The sequence below is a fragment of the Pyxicephalus adspersus genome, chromosome 6 (assembly GCF_032062135.1).
Source record: "Pyxicephalus adspersus chromosome 6, UCB_Pads_2.0, whole genome shotgun sequence".
NCBI lineage: Eukaryota > Metazoa > Chordata > Amphibia > Anura > Pyxicephalidae > Pyxicephalus > Pyxicephalus adspersus.
In genome coordinates, this window is record NC_092863.1 from 90,500,589 (window position 1) to 90,520,111 (window position 19,523).

The 19,523-nt window shown below is 37.1% G+C and overlaps 1 protein-coding gene across 1 annotated transcript in view; it reads left to right on the top strand.

The window, feature by feature from the left end:
* Positions 1-19,523, top strand: part of TARS1 (threonyl-tRNA synthetase 1) — a gene marked incomplete in the record, with an annotated part of 30,154 nt that overhangs the window by 7,244 nt on the left and 3,387 nt on the right. Inside the window, 13 exon segments of the mRNA XM_072416568.1 lie at positions 211-332; positions 2,866-2,983; positions 4,533-4,597; positions 5,293-5,371; positions 5,926-6,072; positions 7,827-7,925; positions 9,728-9,894; positions 10,466-10,628; positions 11,561-11,698; positions 14,387-14,464; positions 15,114-15,214; positions 15,300-15,404; positions 17,329-17,401. Coding sequence (XP_072272669.1) covers positions 211-332; positions 2,866-2,983; positions 4,533-4,597; positions 5,293-5,371; positions 5,926-6,072; positions 7,827-7,925; positions 9,728-9,894; positions 10,466-10,628; positions 11,561-11,698; positions 14,387-14,464; positions 15,114-15,214; positions 15,300-15,404; positions 17,329-17,401 — 1,455 coding nt within the window.

Here is a 19,523-nt window from a genome sequence, read left to right on the forward strand (position 1 = left end):
ATGAAAGATCCTTTCCAACGACAAAAATTGAAAGTGTGTACGCAGCTTTAGTATAGTGTAGTAAATATTCATTTGTAAAATAAATAATGACATGAAACAGCTGTACCTGTTAGCTAAAAAGAATGGGACAAAAAATGTGTTTTACTTTTAAACCATCTCACTATGACATATACCTCTTTTTTCACGTAACAAGCGTTTTTCATTGAACAGGTATACTGGCATTCCAGTGCACACATTATGGGAGAAGCTATGGAACGAGTGTATGGTGGATGCTTATGCTATGGCCCTCCTATAGAAAGTGGATTTTATTATGACATGTTTCTGGAAGAGGGGTAAGATCATCATAACTTTTTATTTTTTATTGACCTAGGAACAGCTTATTATTATTTATTTCATTTGTCCTTTACCATCTAACTTTAGCTTTTGTCTGACAGCAGATTTCACCTTTTTTATCCTGCCTAAAGGATTTAAGATTGTTTTCAGCCTTGTTAAAATGATAGGGTGTATACCTGGGTGAAACGTCTTTGATGTAAGCTATTCCATCTCTCAAGCAGAAAGCTTACTGCAGTCATTTTAATCACAATGGACAGGAGTTTTCTGTTCTGGAGCCAGTGCTCTGTTTGAAATTATCAGCAGTCATCAAATGGTAAAGCTAAAGTTAAATCTGTTAACATTTTGCCTTCCATGGCTCCTCATTCTTTCCTTAAAAATGCGAAATTACTGAAAAAAATTTATTGGTGGTGTTTTCCCTAGCCCCTTTTAGCTGGGAGCACGGCACTTTTCAGTAACCACTGGGTGGTTACTGAAGATTTGGGTCACGATACAAAGCCTGCCACCCAGCTTAAAAAAAAAATTGTGGGTTAAACACTGATTGGGTTTAGAACCCATTACATCATCTCTAAATCTTTTCAGTGCAGGCACATTATGGCTGGTGGTAGAGACCAGCAGGGTGCCCGAAATAACTTAAATCTTAATAATGAAAGGGATGGACAAAAGAGAGTGACGAGGCGAGGAAAAGGACTAAATGATGCAGGAATTCTTTTAGAAAGGAAATTAAGTCTGACTAGCAGAGGGTGGGAGCAAGGCTTAACTGCAGAGTGGCTGCACCTTATCTATTTTAGAGTAAAGATTTCAGATAAAAACACATTTCTGACCAGGCCATTTCACTTTTCTACACTACACATGACTTCTCCCTTACATGTGTCAGCATCCTAAATACTCTAAGACTTAAAGCTGCTGACGTGTATGAGATGCAGGCTCCCAGAGGTTTCAGCATTGCAGCAGCTTTCAGTACCTCCTACTTTGCCCAGATGTAGAACCGGTCTGACAGGCAAGTATTTTACAGCTCAGACAGTGCTAAAGCTTGTCCTCAGTGTCCACAAACATTTTTAGATACACTGACAGTGATTCTTTCCCAAACAGAAACCTGTAATCGGTACACAAATGATTGCACAATTTAGTAAAATGGCTTAAGCCAGCTGACTGCTGCAAATAAAGCTGTCAATTGTCCAAATTTAATCTGAAAGGCTGAGAGTTTATTTTCTGAGGTTGCTTGAATCATTGGTGGTCTAGATTATTAAAAGTATTTCCTTCTTTTTTTTATTAGGGCTTTATGAACATTTGATGTACAGCGCTGCATAATATGTTTTGGCGGTATATAAATCCTGTTTATTAATAATAATAATAATAATAATAATAAGTCCCTGATGAAATCTAATGAATGTTGTATAAAGCAACTACCTGTATAATTAAAGAATGCAATTGCCCTGAAAGTTTATTTTATCTACTCTTTTTTTTTTCTTTGTTTCTACCTACCTGTAGATGTGTCCAACTCTCTCCTGAATGTTCAAAATTAAAAATAAACATGCAAAGTGTTGCAGGACAAAGCTGTTTGTACTTTCACTTATAATAAGTGAAAGCCTGTTTGTCCCTAGACAAAACAGACTCAAACAAGATATACTTGTGTGTAGAAGATTGCTTGATTTGTTGCTGAACACGCCACCAAATGTTGCCCGTTACAATTTTTGTTAAAGTATATAAGTAACAACCATATAAATAGTGAAAGACCCACCCTCGATATCTGGGACTTTGGAGGCCAACCATAATCAAATTGAACTTGTAGCTTATCAAAACAAATCTTTATTAGAACAACATTAAAAAAATAAACGTTAAATCATATAAAATGTGCGATAGATATACCTAAATACTCCTGTCTAGGTTGCCCGCATATATGGGGGAAAACCTTGCTGATTTCAACGCGTTTCATGGAATAAATCTGCTTCTTCATGAAAAGGAGGAGACAGAAATATCTGGTTCCTCTGGCACATATAGCCCCATCTATACAGATGAGATCAGGCAGGGACAGAAGTGTAGCAACTATAATTTAAAGCCGTTTTCTGTTTTACTTATCCTTTCTATAATTATCTTTAATAATGGCAATACTGTGGTTCACCTCACTATCCATGATTCTCAATCAATTTTATCTTACTTCAATCCCCTCTTGTAGTGTTCATAGCAATGAGCTTGTGTTGTACTCTGTTTTTTGATTCTGAATGGATCCTGTTACTGCTGCATGCAGACAGGCCAGAGCAGTAACAAGATCCAATCAGAATGCACCCTGTAGGAAAACTGCATGTAACACCAAGCATATAGATTTCACTTCTACTGAGTCCATGCAATATAACCTCACAACAGGACTAAGTGTAGTCTTTATATTGGGGTTTTTGTTACATATGTATAACATCCTTGCAAAGTGACTGTCATAGATGGAGATGTTTTCTTGATGGAGATGTCATCTTTTCTATATGCAACCATATGTTTGTTATTTCTGCTGCTGCTTTACCATCTTATCCTGTTTTCATTCAGGGGAGTGTCCAGCAACGACTTCAACAGCTTGGAAAACCTGTGTAAAAAGATCATGAAGGAAAAACAGCCATTTGAGAGGTTGGAAATCTCAAAAGAAACACTTTTGGAGATGTTTAAGGTACCACTGGAGTTCTCAGGCAATTTGGTGTTCTTAGTGTTGTATTAGATGTTGCAGGACAGGAATCACATTCAAGCAATTGTGCTTTGCCATTAATTCACTACACTTTGCCTGTCCATTCACAGTTCCAATCTGAAAGATAAAACACATCTAACTACCCTCTCCCTCAGTGACTCACTAATGGCTTCTTATAACCTCTTCCCACTCACAGCTTCAGGACTTTGACACAAATTAACAAGCTGTCAAACCCCCACCTCTTTACGCCTACTTACCCAACTTCCCTTCTCTTTTATGTAACACTAATCAGCCACCATTCTTTTCCCCCTTCCTATTGTATAGTAAGCTCCATAGGACAGGGTGGTCTTCCTCTTTTCCTTGTTTGTTTTTCTTTATTTTGATTTTCCTTATTTTGTATGTGTTATGTAAGCAGGTTTAAAATCACCAGACCCAGGTTATTATACAGCGCTACATATTGTGTTGTCACCTAAATCTTATTAAAAATAATTAGTGCACCTGTCAGGGCTGGGCATCAGGGAACTGGTTTGTGAATCAAGTTTTGTCAGATTTGGCCGTGTCATCTTTCTCGGTGCAGTAGAATTGTATGTGCCCAATTGGAATATCTATGCTGGTTAAACCCCTTATTTAGTGGATATAAATGGGGAATATCTGCTTCTGCAGATCTCTGGTTCAATAACATGGTATAGGTTTAAAGGTCTTGTGCTAACGAGTAGCTGCATTCTGTATAGGATCTAGTTTACAAATTACATCTGCAAACAAGGACATCTGCATAGGGATAGGCTGCTTCATCTAATCATGGTAAGGCGGTTCTGTGTATTTTAAAGGGTGGGGAAGAAATGTAAACTTTCCTTTTATTAGAGATCAGTCATGTCAGCAATGCTTTTTTGCATATTTGCTCTGGGTCATAAATGAGTCAAAAAAAAAAAAAAACATTTGTCCATAGATTTCAAACAGACGAAAAAATAAATTGAATACAAATAGTAAACAATAACCCTATGGGGTATATATACATTTTTTTCTGAGGATTCAATCCAGGCAAAACATTTAATAAAACCCCATTAAAGTAAAGTTTAGTTAACATTCACTGGCTCAACATTCTAATGTTATTACTTTATATGTTAGTCATATACATTTTGTGTATCAATTACCTTGAAACCATTGGATCAACAGGACAACAAAATTGACATTTTCATAGGAATTCTGAAACAACAGTCTGTTTTCACTCTCTCTTGTCCATAGACAAATTATGAGTTCATCTCATGGCAGCAACAGCACAATTCTGGCTGACTGCCCTCATTAGGAAAGATTATTGGGAAAGCAGTGAAAATCTTCACCATAGTCCAATCGCCTTTCATAATAGTAGTGCTGGGAATTACCCATTGGCTCTACTCCCCTCCCCTTTCTAGGAATTACTTTTTTACTGGTTTCTCTCTCATAACTTTCGCAGTCCTTAAAGCTATGTATATTATTATTATGGAAGTTTTAACAATGACATTTTTTTATTTCTATTTTTTATTCTTTGTTTTTTAAGTACAACAAGTTCAAGTGCAGAATCCTAAATGAGAAAGTGGATACTCCAACCACCACAGTATACAGGTATGCAGTTGTGTAATGTTCCTGTTTTTGGGTCCCATTGAAGTAAAGGAAACCAGATCTACACCACACAATCCATCTTTTTACTCATCACAACTTGTTGTTATACTATTGGGATGTGACCGAGGAATTACTTGTGCTTATGAGCTGAGCTATTTAATTGATGAATATTGGTTACCCATCACAAAGTACAAAAGCTTTTTTTTTTTTACCATTTACCTAAAAGCCTACGGTTGCTTTTGCTTGAAACAAACCTTCTTGCATTTATTTTTATAATATTCATCATTATGATTTTTATCTGACAAAAGAGAAAAAAACACATTACTGGTATAGAACATTGGTAATGTGTTTTTCAGAATCTTCTTTTAGTATCTTGGAGCAGAAAACTGCGCTGGGAAAAGGAGATATTTGTTGTTTCAGAGATTAGAGCAGCTATTTGCCTGGCTGTCATGTCGACCCCCTTGCTTCAATACTCTGTCAGCAGTCGCCAAGCGGTGGTCCAGTGCACCCTTGAGGAGGGTCAGGAGATGGACCCCGCTGGGGGGATGCACCGGCCAGAGCCGCAGACCACGTCCACATCAGCAATGATAGCCCCAGATTTCTGTTAGGAATTGTTTACTTTCTGTAAAGATAAAACTTTTTTTATTTTAGGTGGTGTAAGAGTCCATTTTTTACTTCTGTTTTTCTTTTATTCTCAGATGTGGCCCCTTAATCGATCTTTGCAGAGGACCCCACGTGAGACACACTGGAAAGATTAAAGCTTTCAAGATACATAAGGTATAACGTTTTTATTATCTGTAACAGCAGAAAAACTTCTGATTTTTACTCCTATTTTAAAGTGACTTACAAAACCAAATAAGCAAAAGGAAAACGTACCTCTGGTGATGTATATGCCTGATGCCAAACACTCTATTGATCTGTCGATGATAGAAGTTTTCCACTTCCAGTGTCAATTTCCTGGGACCTTCACTGCTCTTACTGGTCCCTCCTGCTGAATGTTCCGCCATTACTGTAACCTACAGTGATGCGGATGTCAGAAGGAGGAAAAGAGCACTGTACCACCTGTCTAAGCTTTGTTGTCTTTAGCTCTGTTAGCAGGTGGCAGGGAGGCAGTGAGGCATCATGGCTGGGTAAATATACATGCTTGGTGTGTGGTTTTATTAGAAGTTTGGTTACTTTAGCCCAGAATATTTTGCTGAATTGAGAACCTTGTGAAACATTGGTATAAAGGTTTAAAACTGTTACAAATCTTGGGTACCCACTTATTGATTGTTCTTATTGTTAAGTGTCTTTATACCCAGTTGTATTTATTGTCATGGTGTTGTTTGTAGAACTCATCCACCTACTGGGAAGGAAAGGCTGACATGGAAACCCTTCAGAGAGTTTATGGTATTTCGTTTCCTGATCCAAAAATGCTGAAAGAGTGGGAAAAGTTCCAGGAAGAAGCCAAGAACAGAGACCACAGGAAGATTGGCAGGGTAGGTTCTTTAACCCCACTAGCATTCTAATTCTGTCCGTATTTCCATGCAAAAAGTGTTTCTTTTTTTGCATGGAAATTTATTTTCCTTTATTATAAATTTACATTGTAGGCCTATAATAATTCTTAGACATAACTCACCAAAATATGTCCAATAATTATTAAATTTAATAATAAACTTTAAAAAAACACAAAAATCTGTTAAAAAAATAATAATAAAAAAGTGATACATGTAATATAACTGTACAGTAGCATGTATAATTTGCTGGCTGGAGATCGGAGGGAGAAAACGTGTCCCCACCACCTGCAGGGACCAACAGGACGCCGGAGGACGACAACGCAAGGTAAGTGTTTTTTTTAAATCTTTTTAGCGACCCCGGGAACTCGGGATTACCACTTTTTGCATGGAAAATCCACCAGAAGTCACGCTCGGGATTACCGCGGGGGGGGTTAAAGTAAAATTCTGTGATTTTTTTTCCATTGGGGACACAATTAGTATTCAAAGAGACTGTGCTGGGGAAGTGGTTATTATAATTGTTTAGTGGAGCATATTTGCTAAACATTTAAGGTTTAAATATAATAAGTAAAGTATTTGTCTTATATTAATATTTCATATTCCATCATCATCCTTTTATGTTTATAAAATCCCAATATAAACCCAAAACAGAAACCGCATTGTTTAAGTGGAAAGTGTATAGTCCAACCACCAATATTGGATGCTGCAGAACTCATAAGTGAATAGGCCGAAAGAATGATTGTTATAAATTCCGAGTATTAGGAGTTATTTGTGAAAGAGAATTTAAGAGTTAGCCAATGCTTTGTCCCTATAGGGAATTTTGACAGGTTTCATTTTGTGTCCTTTACCCCAGTAGCACATACCCCCAATCTCATAAAGTTGGAGCCATGGATCTACCTTGGTACAACATGCATTAAATCACTAATCTAAACACTGTTACATGAAGTAAGTCATCCATTTGTTCTGATGGGGAAGGGGCATTAAAGCAAACCCGTTGCCTTTCCCTACAGTACAGAGCTGGTTTAGGAGTTCATACTCCAGATTATGGAAACAGTTAATAGGAAGACAGCCAAATCTTTTATGGATTTGGATATAATTGTATAACCAAATACAGACATCCAGGCATACAGCAGGTGAGCCAGGCTTCTATCACAAGTACAAAGTACAGTGGTACCTTGGTCCTTAATTTGTTCCAATTCCTTGGACTTATACCAAACAAATTTTCCCATAAGAAATAAAAGAAAAATGATTAATCTGTTCCCATGAAAAAAAAAAATCCTATTGTTATTAGCATAATATACATGATGATGTATGGGGGATGATGGGGCTGTAAAAAACAATTGAAACCCTCACTTTACCTTGCTGAGAATAGATGAGTGCCTACTAGGATGGTGCTGAGAAGGGAGGAGGAGGAGATGTTATGTAATTTACTGAGAGTTATAGTGGGGGCTGTACACAGAATGGTAGCCACTGGCGTACTGACGCTCCTGGGCAGTCCTGTCTTTGTCTCGAGAGATGTAAATAAGGGTAGTGTGCAGTGTTATGAATCATTTTGAGTTCTAGCACAAAGGTTGTATACCAAGCAAAGGTTGTATACCAAGCAGAATTTTTCGTGTCAAAACAGTACTTATACCAAGTTGGACTTATTTCAAAGTGGACCAAGGTACCACTGTACTATACAGTTGCAAACCCTTCTGAACTATGACCACACAGTCACACTTTTGTTTCTTTGAATACAGGAGCAGGAGCTGTTTTTCTTTCACGAGCTGAGTCCTGGAAGTTGTTTCTTTCTGCCAAAGGGAGCGTACATTTATAACCAGCTGATTCACTTCATCAGGGTGAGTGTTTAAAAAGCACATGGTCATATTTGAACCGGCAAATTTGTATGCTATACAGTGTTAAGGACAATTTTCATTACAACTAGTCTGTTGTAAGGCTTAACCCGAATTCAGTAATATTCTGCTCCTTGATTTGTTTACATCCCCTATAATACAAGGATAAAATTGCTGATACTTGTGCATTGTTATACATCTTTCAGTATCCGCAAAGGGCAATATGAAAGAGTCTACAGGAACATATCTACTGTTAAGCATTCATTTATAAGCAATGTGTAATTTCCTGTTGTCAACTGCCACGGAAGCAAAAACTGTAATGGATCATGCAATCTGTTGGCAGGTGCCACTTTTAGTAACGTTTGCCTCCAATGAGGCACATTAATGACTGTACAAATATCAAATGTGATTTGAAACGCACAATCCTTGATATGTGCAGCAAGGATGCAATTTTGATTGCATATGCAATCTTTTTTTTCATTCGTTGTCTGACAATATCTGTTCACACATGAAAATGACAGATCATTGCCAGAATAAATCCATCAGAATGAATAATTTGTTGCAATAAAGACTAAGACCTGAACGGTATTAAAAGGATTGTCTCATGTAATAAGGCTGAGAAAAGCTGCATTAGAGCCTTTTACAGTTTGGCTCATCATATAAATACCTTAAAGAACACCAATTTCTATACAGCTAAAACCTCTAACTACTATAATTATTCAGGCTTACTTTTTTGACCTTTTAACAGATCTTTTTTTTTTTTTTTTTTTTTTAATATCCATGAAAATGCATAAAAATGTAGGTCAATTTAGATGCATTAATTTTAGCTATATTTGGGGGGTTATAATGCCTTTTTGTTGGATGTCAATGTGCATCATATATCACATTGATGCACATCATTATGTATTTAGGCCGGTCAATGGCAAACATTGACGTTCATTTTAATGAATGTTGTGCTGAGATGAGGCCAAAGCTCACCTGAAGTCTGATAATTAGTTCCCCCGTGAGATGGACTTGCATAACATAAGCAATGATTTTTTAAAGGGACTTTTTAACATTTAAAATGTGAGCCTGTCTAATGATAGTAATTTAGGGCTGAATTATGTTGCATAATCTATTCTAAGGAACAAATCCAAAACTATGTTTTAATGAGTTTCAGGTGTTAATCTAAGGCATGGTACACATGAGCAGATCTGCTTTAAATTTTGTGCTTAACTGATCAGTCCAATTGTTTTTCCTATCTGTAATAAAATGATTGGAAGTTGGAAACATATCATACACATGTACAGTATTCAAGCTTTCTAATAGTATCGTTAAAATAATCGATAAAATGATCTGATGTGAAAATCGGCCATTGTACTAGTCCTAAGGGAACCTTGCCTCTCAAAATATAGCTGGCTCAGAGTTACAAGCAAGTTTTAATTTTATAGCAAACAAAAAGTAAGTGACATTTGGCATTTATTAATTGACACTAGGGCTATTTTTTTTTACGTGAATTGGAAAACAAAACATGGACATTATTATGAGGCACCCACACTGGGTGACTCGCTATCCATACAAGCTGACAAATGAGAGCAGTAATTCTATAGGCCCTTCTGTTTCCCCTATCTACAAAAATCTGCCTGCTATCTATAAGTGGTTACAGCTATGGACTGCTAGATAACACTTTGCTGGTTTCCTGTATTTTCATGGTGAATGTTATGTGAGTGGTGTTATCTGTACTTTGGATTTTGTGCGTTTTTTTTTTAAATAAAATACTAAAACACTGATCAGCTGCTGATCAATATTCTTATGTTTTTATTTTACAGCAAGAGTATAGGAAGAGGGGCTTCCAGGAGGTGGTCACCCCCAATGTGTATAACAGCAAACTGTGGCAGACATCCGGACACTGGCAACATTACAGTGAAAACATGTTCTCGTTTGAAGTGGAGAAGGAGACCTTTGCACTGAAGCCTATGAATTGCCCTGGACACTGGTATGACATGCACAATTATTTTTTAATACTACTGCTCACTGTGATATTTCTTCTAGGTTAACATGTATTTTAAGCTTAAAACCAAATTAAAAATGAATAAATCACTTACAGTAATAAAGCAAACGTTGGTGTGATACTCCCCCTAATCTAAAAGAAGAGATGGGAAATCTCCCTAACAAACACAGCAGTAAATGCATACTTCCAGGGTAGGACTATAGCCTCCCTTTGGGAAAAAAAAATATAAATGCTGCAACACTTCAAAGATTTTCCCTTTTGCTCTCCTGTAAAGTCCCACTTGTTTATTCTGCCAGTCCATTTAATGCAGCTTCCTGTGATGGTGCGACAATGATATTTCACTGCTCCGGAATTCAGAGCACTGTTGTCACACTTTTATAGGCTATGCCTTCTTACACTACGGTGGGATGAAATTATAATGCAGGGCATATGGCTATCAGCATTGTCACTGCCGATTCAGAAGCCTGTAGCTTTTCAATAAGCACCTGGCCACAAACCAGGAATGACGATTTCCAGGGATTAACAATCATTGGAGAAAACCTCTTTTCTGTTTCAGTTTGATGTTTGACCACCGGCCTCGTTCGTGGAGGGAGCTGCCACTTAGGATGGCAGACTTTGGCGTTCTTCACCGCAACGAACTATCTGGTGCCCTCACAGGACTGACACGAGTCCGGCGTTTCCAGCAGGACGATGCCCACATATTCTGTGCCATGGAGCAGGTATGACTTTTTTATTCATGTACTCCTTTTTTTTAACCTGTAAGGGAGTGCACCTGTTCATCAGTCAAATAATACTTTATTTGTATTTGGGAAATTGAAAAGTATTTTAACCCCAAAACAATAATAAGTAACAGTAATGTGTTGCATCCTAAATATATTGCAGTTTGCCAGTTTCTAGAAGAGTAACACTCTTCACTTTTGACAATACTCACCCACTGTACTGTATTGAAAGTGGTCTAGAATTGCCACCCTGAGAGAGGACTGTGGAAATTTCCCTCACCTTGTAATTTCTTAATAACATAGCAGGGGAGTGTTCTGTAGTCTCCAGGGATGGAAGAACAATATGACAGTTAGGAATGTGGCAGAAGCCAAATTCCATAAATACCCGAAAGTCAAACTTTATTTGATATTTATTTTTTTTAATTTAAACCTTTGAAATCTAAATTCAAGTTGAAATTCCAGTGCCTAAAATGTTTACACTAATGCTAGGCATTATGGATCAAGGAAAAACTGAATTTAGGACTCCTGACCCTGTCATCTAGAAAGTACTATGCTCTTATATAACTGTCAGACTACAAGTTCAGTCAATGGTACAGAATTTCTATAATAAATTTGGAGTTGCACTTAAAAAAAAAAAAATAATAATTTCCCAATCCTAATACTGCTAAATGCATATTGCAGGCAAATACACAGGCTTGTATTTTAATTTGTGACACCATCCCACCCCACTGGAGTTCCCTCTGTTTTGTAACACACTGGTTTTAGAATTTTAAGAAGTAAATTAAATCTATCTTTTAGCCTAATGATGAGATAACATCTGCAGATTTTATTCTGTTGTATTCAATGACATTATCTCCTCACAGGGGGAAGGAAAGCCCATAATTAGTATTTAGAGGATTGACAATGATCTGTGCTTACATTTATAATTACAGATTGAAGAAGAGATAAAGAGCTGTCTGGATTTCCTGCGTTCCGTCTACACCGTCTTTGGTTTTACCTTCAAATTAAACCTTTCCACCCGCCCAGAGAAGTTTCTTGGTGACATTGAAGTTTGGAATCAGGCTGAGAAGGTATGATGGGGTAGCTGAAAGCGCCTTTATAAGCCATAAAGCAAGCATTTATTGGTCTGGTGCCTGGTAATACCGTGTATAATTTGTACATACTCAGTGTTGCTCATGCCCTAAATTTTTAGGATTTTTCCTTGCCTAAAGTTTAGCAAGTCATTAGTTTTCAAAAAGCTGAGTGCATTTGGAATTTTGAATAAATTATATAAAATTGTGCACCTGCCAAAGGATTCATATTTTGATTTTGTGATTCAGTACCCCTGTACTGAATCAGAACAGCACTGTATTTACAGCACTGAGAACAGCACTGTATTTACAGCACTTGTTTGTTCATCTTTCAGTCTGTTGTTTCTGGAAACAATCATGAAATATAATTTCTAATAACAATGAGCGTGTGTATGCAACTTAAGAAAATAGGTACAAAGCCAAACATAGTCATAGGAGAACAGTGGACTGTGTGTTCACAATCTGTCCATTTCCTCTGTGCAAGTTTCTTCCCTGGAGCCCAATCAGGGAAAACCATAAAAATTGCATGATGAGTGCTCCTGTGCAATGGATTATTTGAGGCTGATGATATTTCTCATTCATACTTACAATACTAATATTTACCTTCTTCTAACATTCCTTTACATTCAGACAGTAGGTGGCGCTGTATTTTAATTTACTGCAAAGGATCATAATTCAATGTCTGCACGTTTATATTGACTTTTTTTCATTAAAAAAAATGGAATCATTTCAGTTTGTGTGCTATTGCTTTTTGCCCATTTAAAATATGCAAACTTTTAAAGCACATCTCTAATCAAATAGCTTAATACACAGTTGAAAATGATATAAAGAAATTAGTATATCTGCTACTACTGTGTATTCTTCTGTTCCACCCATTCCAATGCAGGTCTGCAGTCCAAAGCATGTTACCCCCTGAACTGCTGGTGAATTTCCTGACATTAGGGGTTGCACCCTTAGGGACAGGACCCATCCAAAAACACAGCAAAATACTTCCCATTCTACTGTCTCTCCCATTGCCACCACTATACATAGCATTTAAAGGAAGTACTATTGTAAAATGGTTTTTCATAGCTGTGGGTTTGTAGCAGTCAACACTTGGTGTCAGATTCGCATGGCTGTTGTTTAGATTTGTTTGATGTATGAAATTGTCAGTTTTAAAATCAACCATTAGTATCCCTGAAGTCTGAATTGAGCTGTGTGGTTATTTTATCTAGTATGGTGACCCCAGGTCTATAGACCAGCCACCTGCAGGAATCAGCAGATTACATTTAAAGTTCCCTGGGATTCTTGACATTGAAGACAGTCCAATATGCGAATAGCAAACATAACTGACAATGCCTTTGCCGTTGGGTATACAGCCTTACCAATATACATACCATAACTTGTCAATAGATAGGGGTGGCTCACAAAGCAAGGAGGGCCTGTTGCGTCCACGCCATACCTCGTCACTAATTTCATAAAATGGAATAATAACCTTCATATTTTTGCTCTGAAGGCACTAACTTCTCTTAATGATGAGTCCACAGGTTCTCTTTAAAATGGGATGTTTGGGGCTTTGGCTATAGGAACAGTTTGGATTCGGGATGAGTGTTATTTATATTGGATAACCCAAAATACACATTCTGATATGCCATGCAACAAAAAACACTATTTAGAATGCATATCACAACAAAAATGTATTAAATGATTCCCCTGCAAAAAAAATTGAAATGAAATGTCTACATCAAAACAATCACACAGAGGTAGTTTAAAAGCCATTTCATTAGCTGTTTATCATTAGTCATATTTATACTGCATCTTTGTTTGGCCCCATGATGGTGCCTGTAATCTCAACATCCATCCCATTAGACTCTCATTAGTGTTTTATGACCATTTGATTGCTGTTCATTGATTCAGGCTCATGATGGGTGATCTGTAAGACAGAAGTACACATAAGGATTAAGAAGGTTGTGTTTAACAGTCTCATTTACCAGCAGAATTCTAGACAAGTGGTGGAGTGTCTGTTAAACATTGACTTTTAGGTGAACTACCTATGCTAACTATACCTAACTATGTTAAAGGGTCACTTCACCAAAATTTATTACACTATATGGCCAAAAGATTGTGGACACCTGACCATTACCCCCAGGGTTTTAATTGGATGTCAATTAATCATATATCTACATATTATGGAGTTGTCTTTACAGCTTTTACAACCTCCACAAGATTCTGCGGTGTCTGTAGGATTTTGTGTTCAATAAACCAGTGGAACATTTGTAAGGTGTTGTACAGGCATTGGATGAGAAGACGTTAGTCCCATTGGCATTCCAGTTTATCCCATAGGTGTACACAACAATCCCATAAGCTACACAAGATCCTTCACACCAAATATGACAAAAAGCAGCTTTAAGGAGCTGGCTTTGTGTACATAGGGCACAGAAAGAGGTCTTGGCCAAACTGTAGCAATTAAGAAAAAAAACATTTAGAAGTCCATATTGATTGATAATAGCTATGTTTTCTATAACTTCCAGTTTTTTTCTATAGCTGAAATTTGTCAGTCCCTTGGACTTATTTCAATATATGGCAACATAAGGCTCATTTTATATATTGTGTATCTTACTATTATGTCAATACTGCTGATCTTAAAAAGACTGTAATGTTTTAGTTTGTTAGAAATTGTAAGAAACGAATGTAAAACTTTTCTTTCAGCAACTTGAAAACAGTTTAAATGAATTTGGAGAAAAGTGGGTGTTGAATCCTGGCGATGGCGCTTTCTATGGACCAAAGGTTGGTTTCCATGACAAAAACGTTTAAGAAATTAGGGGAAAAACTTACTCATGTATTTTAATCATATTAAAAGCAGCAACCCTCAGGTAAATAAGTGATTTTGTTGCTCCCCAAGGAGCACAGTGGTGTGCATAATGCCCCCCTCAATCAGTCTGATAAATAAAAAAATGCACAGGTATGGTATATTTGTATTGTCGTCGTTGTATTTACAGCTGTAAAAAGTCATACAAAATGACTCCTGTGGGGCCTTAGCTTGATAGAAAAGGATTAGATTGGAACAGTCCTTGTGCAAATGTAGACACACAACAGAGTTACAAACTTAAATAAAATAGATCGATTCAGGAATCTATTCAGATCACTACAAATGCCTGACATTTTGATTTGCTTTGTATATATAGTATACTATACCTGTCAGGCTGTAATTCTGACTTCCTTCCTGGGCTCGGTGCTAATAAGACATTTGAAAAATATTCTAAAACAAAAGTTTTGTCAGATTTACATGGCCCTCCTATGGTCACCTCAAATAAAAATCAAATTACAAACTATGTGTAGAAAAAAAGTTTTTATAACCTTTGCAATAATTGGTTTTATTAATCTGATCGTTTAGAAAAAAAGAAAATCTTGATATTCTTTTTGTTTTGCCTACTAGATTGATATCCAGATCAAAGATGCTATCGGCCGTTACCATCAATGTGCCACAATTCAGTTGGATTTCCAGCTCCCCATTAGGTTTAATTTGACCTATGTCAGGTGGGTGGAATGCTTGTCAATGGTAACGTGTGTAATCATAAGGATTTCCTGTGTTCTCATATCTTCACTTGTTTCATCTCCACAGCCCTGATGGTGATGATAAGAAGAGGCCGGTTATCATTCACCGTGCTATTCTCGGATCTGTGGAACGCATGATTGCCATTCTGACAGAGAACTATGGAGGCAAATGGTAATTGTAATATAGACTATAGATTTAAACTATAAAGTCCAGAAAATATTTTGGTAACCTGGATCCTTCTTTTTATTAATTAGAATGTTAATAGAGTTAATTTATTAATAGAATACCTGTGCAATAAGCACACACACAAGTTTAAAGACCCAACAAGGGTCTGTAACACTTGCAAATCCTGTCCAAAACTGGCAGATTTTTCATTTAAGACATAGGGCCTGATTTATTAAAGCTCTCCAAGGCTGGAGAGAATGCACTTTCACCAGTGAAGCCAGGTGATCAAGCAAACCTGGAATGGATTTCTTCAATGTCATTTGCTTTTTGCTAGCAAATGCTTTGAATCCTGGACCGGATCCATTCCAGGTTTGTTGGATCAACCAGCTTCACTGATGAAAGTGTATCCCCCTCACCCTTGGAGAGCTTTAATAAATCAGGGCCATAGTGTAGAGGATGTTACAAGAGGGAAGGAACCCTGGCCAGGTTAACTGTTTTTCCTTTGAGTGAAAGATCTGCTTTAAAGCGGAACTAAATTCTTGCTTTTAAAAATTGCAACCAGGCTGGATATTCTACCTGTCTGTTTTCAATTTTTTTAAATACTCACCTGTCCTTGTTCCATTGTGAGTGCCGCCATCTTCTTCTGCTCCTCTTCTGGGCTGTCATTTTTTAATCCTCTTGATTAGCCAGAATGATGTAACTCCCATCTGTCCCTTCTGCAACCAACAACCTGCCTTACCGCAATTCTTCTATGCAACAAACATGAATACTTGCAAACTCCACCTTGATCTGTCACCAGCCCTGAGCATTGTCTTGTGCAGGTGTATTCTAAGCCTTGTTAGCAATTCTTTAGGATTTTCTGGAGGCTTTGTGACATATTAGGACAACGTAGAACAGTACAGAGGCTGTATTTCCTTTACAATTATAGGGTAATTTTCATCTATTCATAGAGCGGGTAGGCAGATGCAATTATATTCCACATCAGTAGCTCAATAAGTATTGATGCCAAGCAAGACATTTAGCAGCTAGTTATTTCTCTCATTTATGTTTTCTTCTTTTAGCAACCAACTGACCATTACATTAGTTGCAGCTACAAAGCACAGTGCACTATTCTCCCCATCCCTTCTAGTACAATTGCTGCAATAACAATCACAATCCAACCAGTATTATTTTTATTAACTGCTTCAATCAAAGGTTCTTGATAATTAACTCATAGATCCAAAAAAGACCATTTTTATCATTCTTAAATCCAAGAGGAAACCTTGTACCATCAAAGCCATACCAAGACAAACAAATTTGGCAAAATAATATTAAAACAACGACAAAACCCTAAATGTATTGTTTATTGTTCATGTATCCTTCTTATTTGTAAAGCAGAAATTTGAAAATCCTTTATATTGTTAAACAATACATGCACTTCAAAAGGGAAAATAGATTCCCAAGCTTCATTCTAATGTTAATGCTGATCTATATGAAGGTGAACTTCAGGCAAATAGAAAAGACAGAATGAAATAGAGCTCTGTATACATAATACAGCAGGAAATGTTTTCTTTTTAAAATGCCAGCAGTGGGTAAGAATCTGAATTGATGTATGCATACTGCCAATCATAATCTGTTTGATATATTGCTTTTCACTGACTCACTTATTTTACACCACATGGTCAAGTTCCGATCTGTCAAATATATCTGCAACTAAATTTGGCTCCCGTTTTGGTTCAATCCCCATGAAAATAATCTATTAAATATACTTTGACCTTATTTAAATGCATTTACAAATGGCATTCTGGTTGCGGGTTGCTCCAGCAGTCAATGCATTAATGTGTATATCGTTTTCTTACTCTCTGCCACTTCAGCATAATAATCCCGGTTGTTTGTTTTCTGATTTCTACTTCGGCATGGCTCAGTAATCTGGTGTGATCTCTTCCCACAGGCCTCTGTGGCTCTCTCCGCAGCAAGTGATGGTGGTGCCTGTAGGACCGACATGTGACGAGTACGCCCAAAAGGTAATTTCCAGCAATTTTCCCTTCTTTTATTCCTCATTTCCTTGGCACGGCAGCATCAAGGTTGTTTAATGAGTTCTCTGTGTATATCATTTACTGTAATTCTACATGTATGTCATCTAAGATACAAAGTGCCAGTGGTCTCCAGGGAACAGGCAGCTATCTGGTCTTTTTTAGCATGAGCAGGTTTAATAAGCAGCAAATCTAAGGTTATCTATCCGCTTTTGTATTGTGCTGCATCAACCACTGTAGGGAAAGCAGCTGTTGTACAATGTTATCTGCCTTTAGCAGGCGCAGGAAACATAAATCACACGGGGTTCTGCTAATACAGTTCAAAAGGAAGGGTTTCCTAGGGAAAATGTAGATTTATTAAATTATCTGTGCCCGGTATTGTGCATGCTGTGCCGGGTGGCTAAGGAGGGTATGTCTATATTGCAAAGTTTGAGGATTAATGTTGATGAAAGCAGTTATGAAACCGGGGCATTGCTTACTCATCATATCATTTCAGTGGAAGAGCATTGTTTTCACCAAAGGCTGATTTTCTTCTGGTTTTCACTACAGAACAATTCTAGCTTTCCTCATCTCCATAACATGGGTGGGTTTTCTATAGTCTTCTAAAATGAATCGGGCAGGGCTGAGAGTGATTTCAGTGCAGCACAAGCACAATATTTTCTGTTAAGTGCAGGAAGTTGACATTTCAGTGGAATTCTGGAAGGACCAATGGATGGATATTAATATATTTCTGCATTCACTGCCCTGTCACAAACTTTGGGAAGAGCCCCGGATGACCTATGATATGGGGGGGGGGGGGTTATTGCTGGCCATCAGACTGAAGACATCTTGAGGCAGAAAATAAGTACTGCAAGAAAAGTCTCAGTCATAAAATATTCATTTTTAACTCATTATTGGTCAGAATACTACTTTTAATTGCCATCAATGCAAGCCTAAATTTTTAGTGCAACTCTGTGGGTCATATCATCCTTGATTGCTTGCACTCATTCTTTAATTATTGTTATTGATACACAGTATTTATATAGTGTCAATATTTTAGGCAGGGCTTTACAAAGTCCATAGTCATGTCACTAACTCCCCCTCAAAGACGCTCACAATCTAATGTCCCTACCGTAGTAAAATGTCCGAAATACAGTCTAAGGTCAATTTTGAGTGGCAATTAACCTAACTGCAGATTTCTACTAGAAGGATTATTTTCAGACCAATGAAATACAGTAATTAAAAATTGAGCATCAAAGAAAAGTTCAAATTAAAAAAAAAAAAAAAAAACCTTTGCAAAGAAAAAAAATTAAAATGCATACCGAAAACAAGGAGCATTAAAAATAAGCGGAAAGTGCACCCATTTGTGAAAGGTGCACCCTTTGCATTAGCCACCCTCGCTCTTGCTTTGCTACTTGGTGAGTTGCAAACCCAGAACAAAGAAGTTAGTTAGAAATCCTGACCTGCATACCTGCTGTCGGTCACTAACTAAAATCAGTTTATTAACTCTTTGTAATTCTTAGAACCTAATGATAAGTTTAGGACAATTTTATTTTCATAGTTTTCCATAACATTGCTGGTTTGCATTAATACTTTCCTGACACATCAGATGTCAACTGTATCTTATGACAGGTCCACTGTAACATTGATTTCCTCCTATTATTAACACTGCATTGTACCTGATTTATTTTATTATTTTTTGTTAATTTTTTTAGATTACCACTAGAGGGCACCGCAGATATTCTTTTTGTATTTTTGTGCCTTGAACTAGATATTATTTTAGTTGTACACAAAAGAGCAATTTTTTTTCTCTTTTCTTGTAATTGGAAAAGTTGCATTTTAATTAAAGAAAAGGATTTGCTTAATCTTTACATACCTGTAGGTTATATTGCTTGTTGCAAGGCTTCATCTTTATTCATTTAACTTAAAAATGATTTTTCCGTTCTTGATTTACTATATCTCCAAACTGCCACCCCTTCTATCTCGTGTGTCGTTTGCAAATGTTTAAAAAAGATTGTGCAAAGAAAGAACCTGCACAGGCAGCAGCTGACAGTTGACAGCCTATAACCCTCGGGGACACCTAGCATTTACCAGTAGGCGTCTGGGGTTGGTGAAGTTGCAATTAAATACAGCT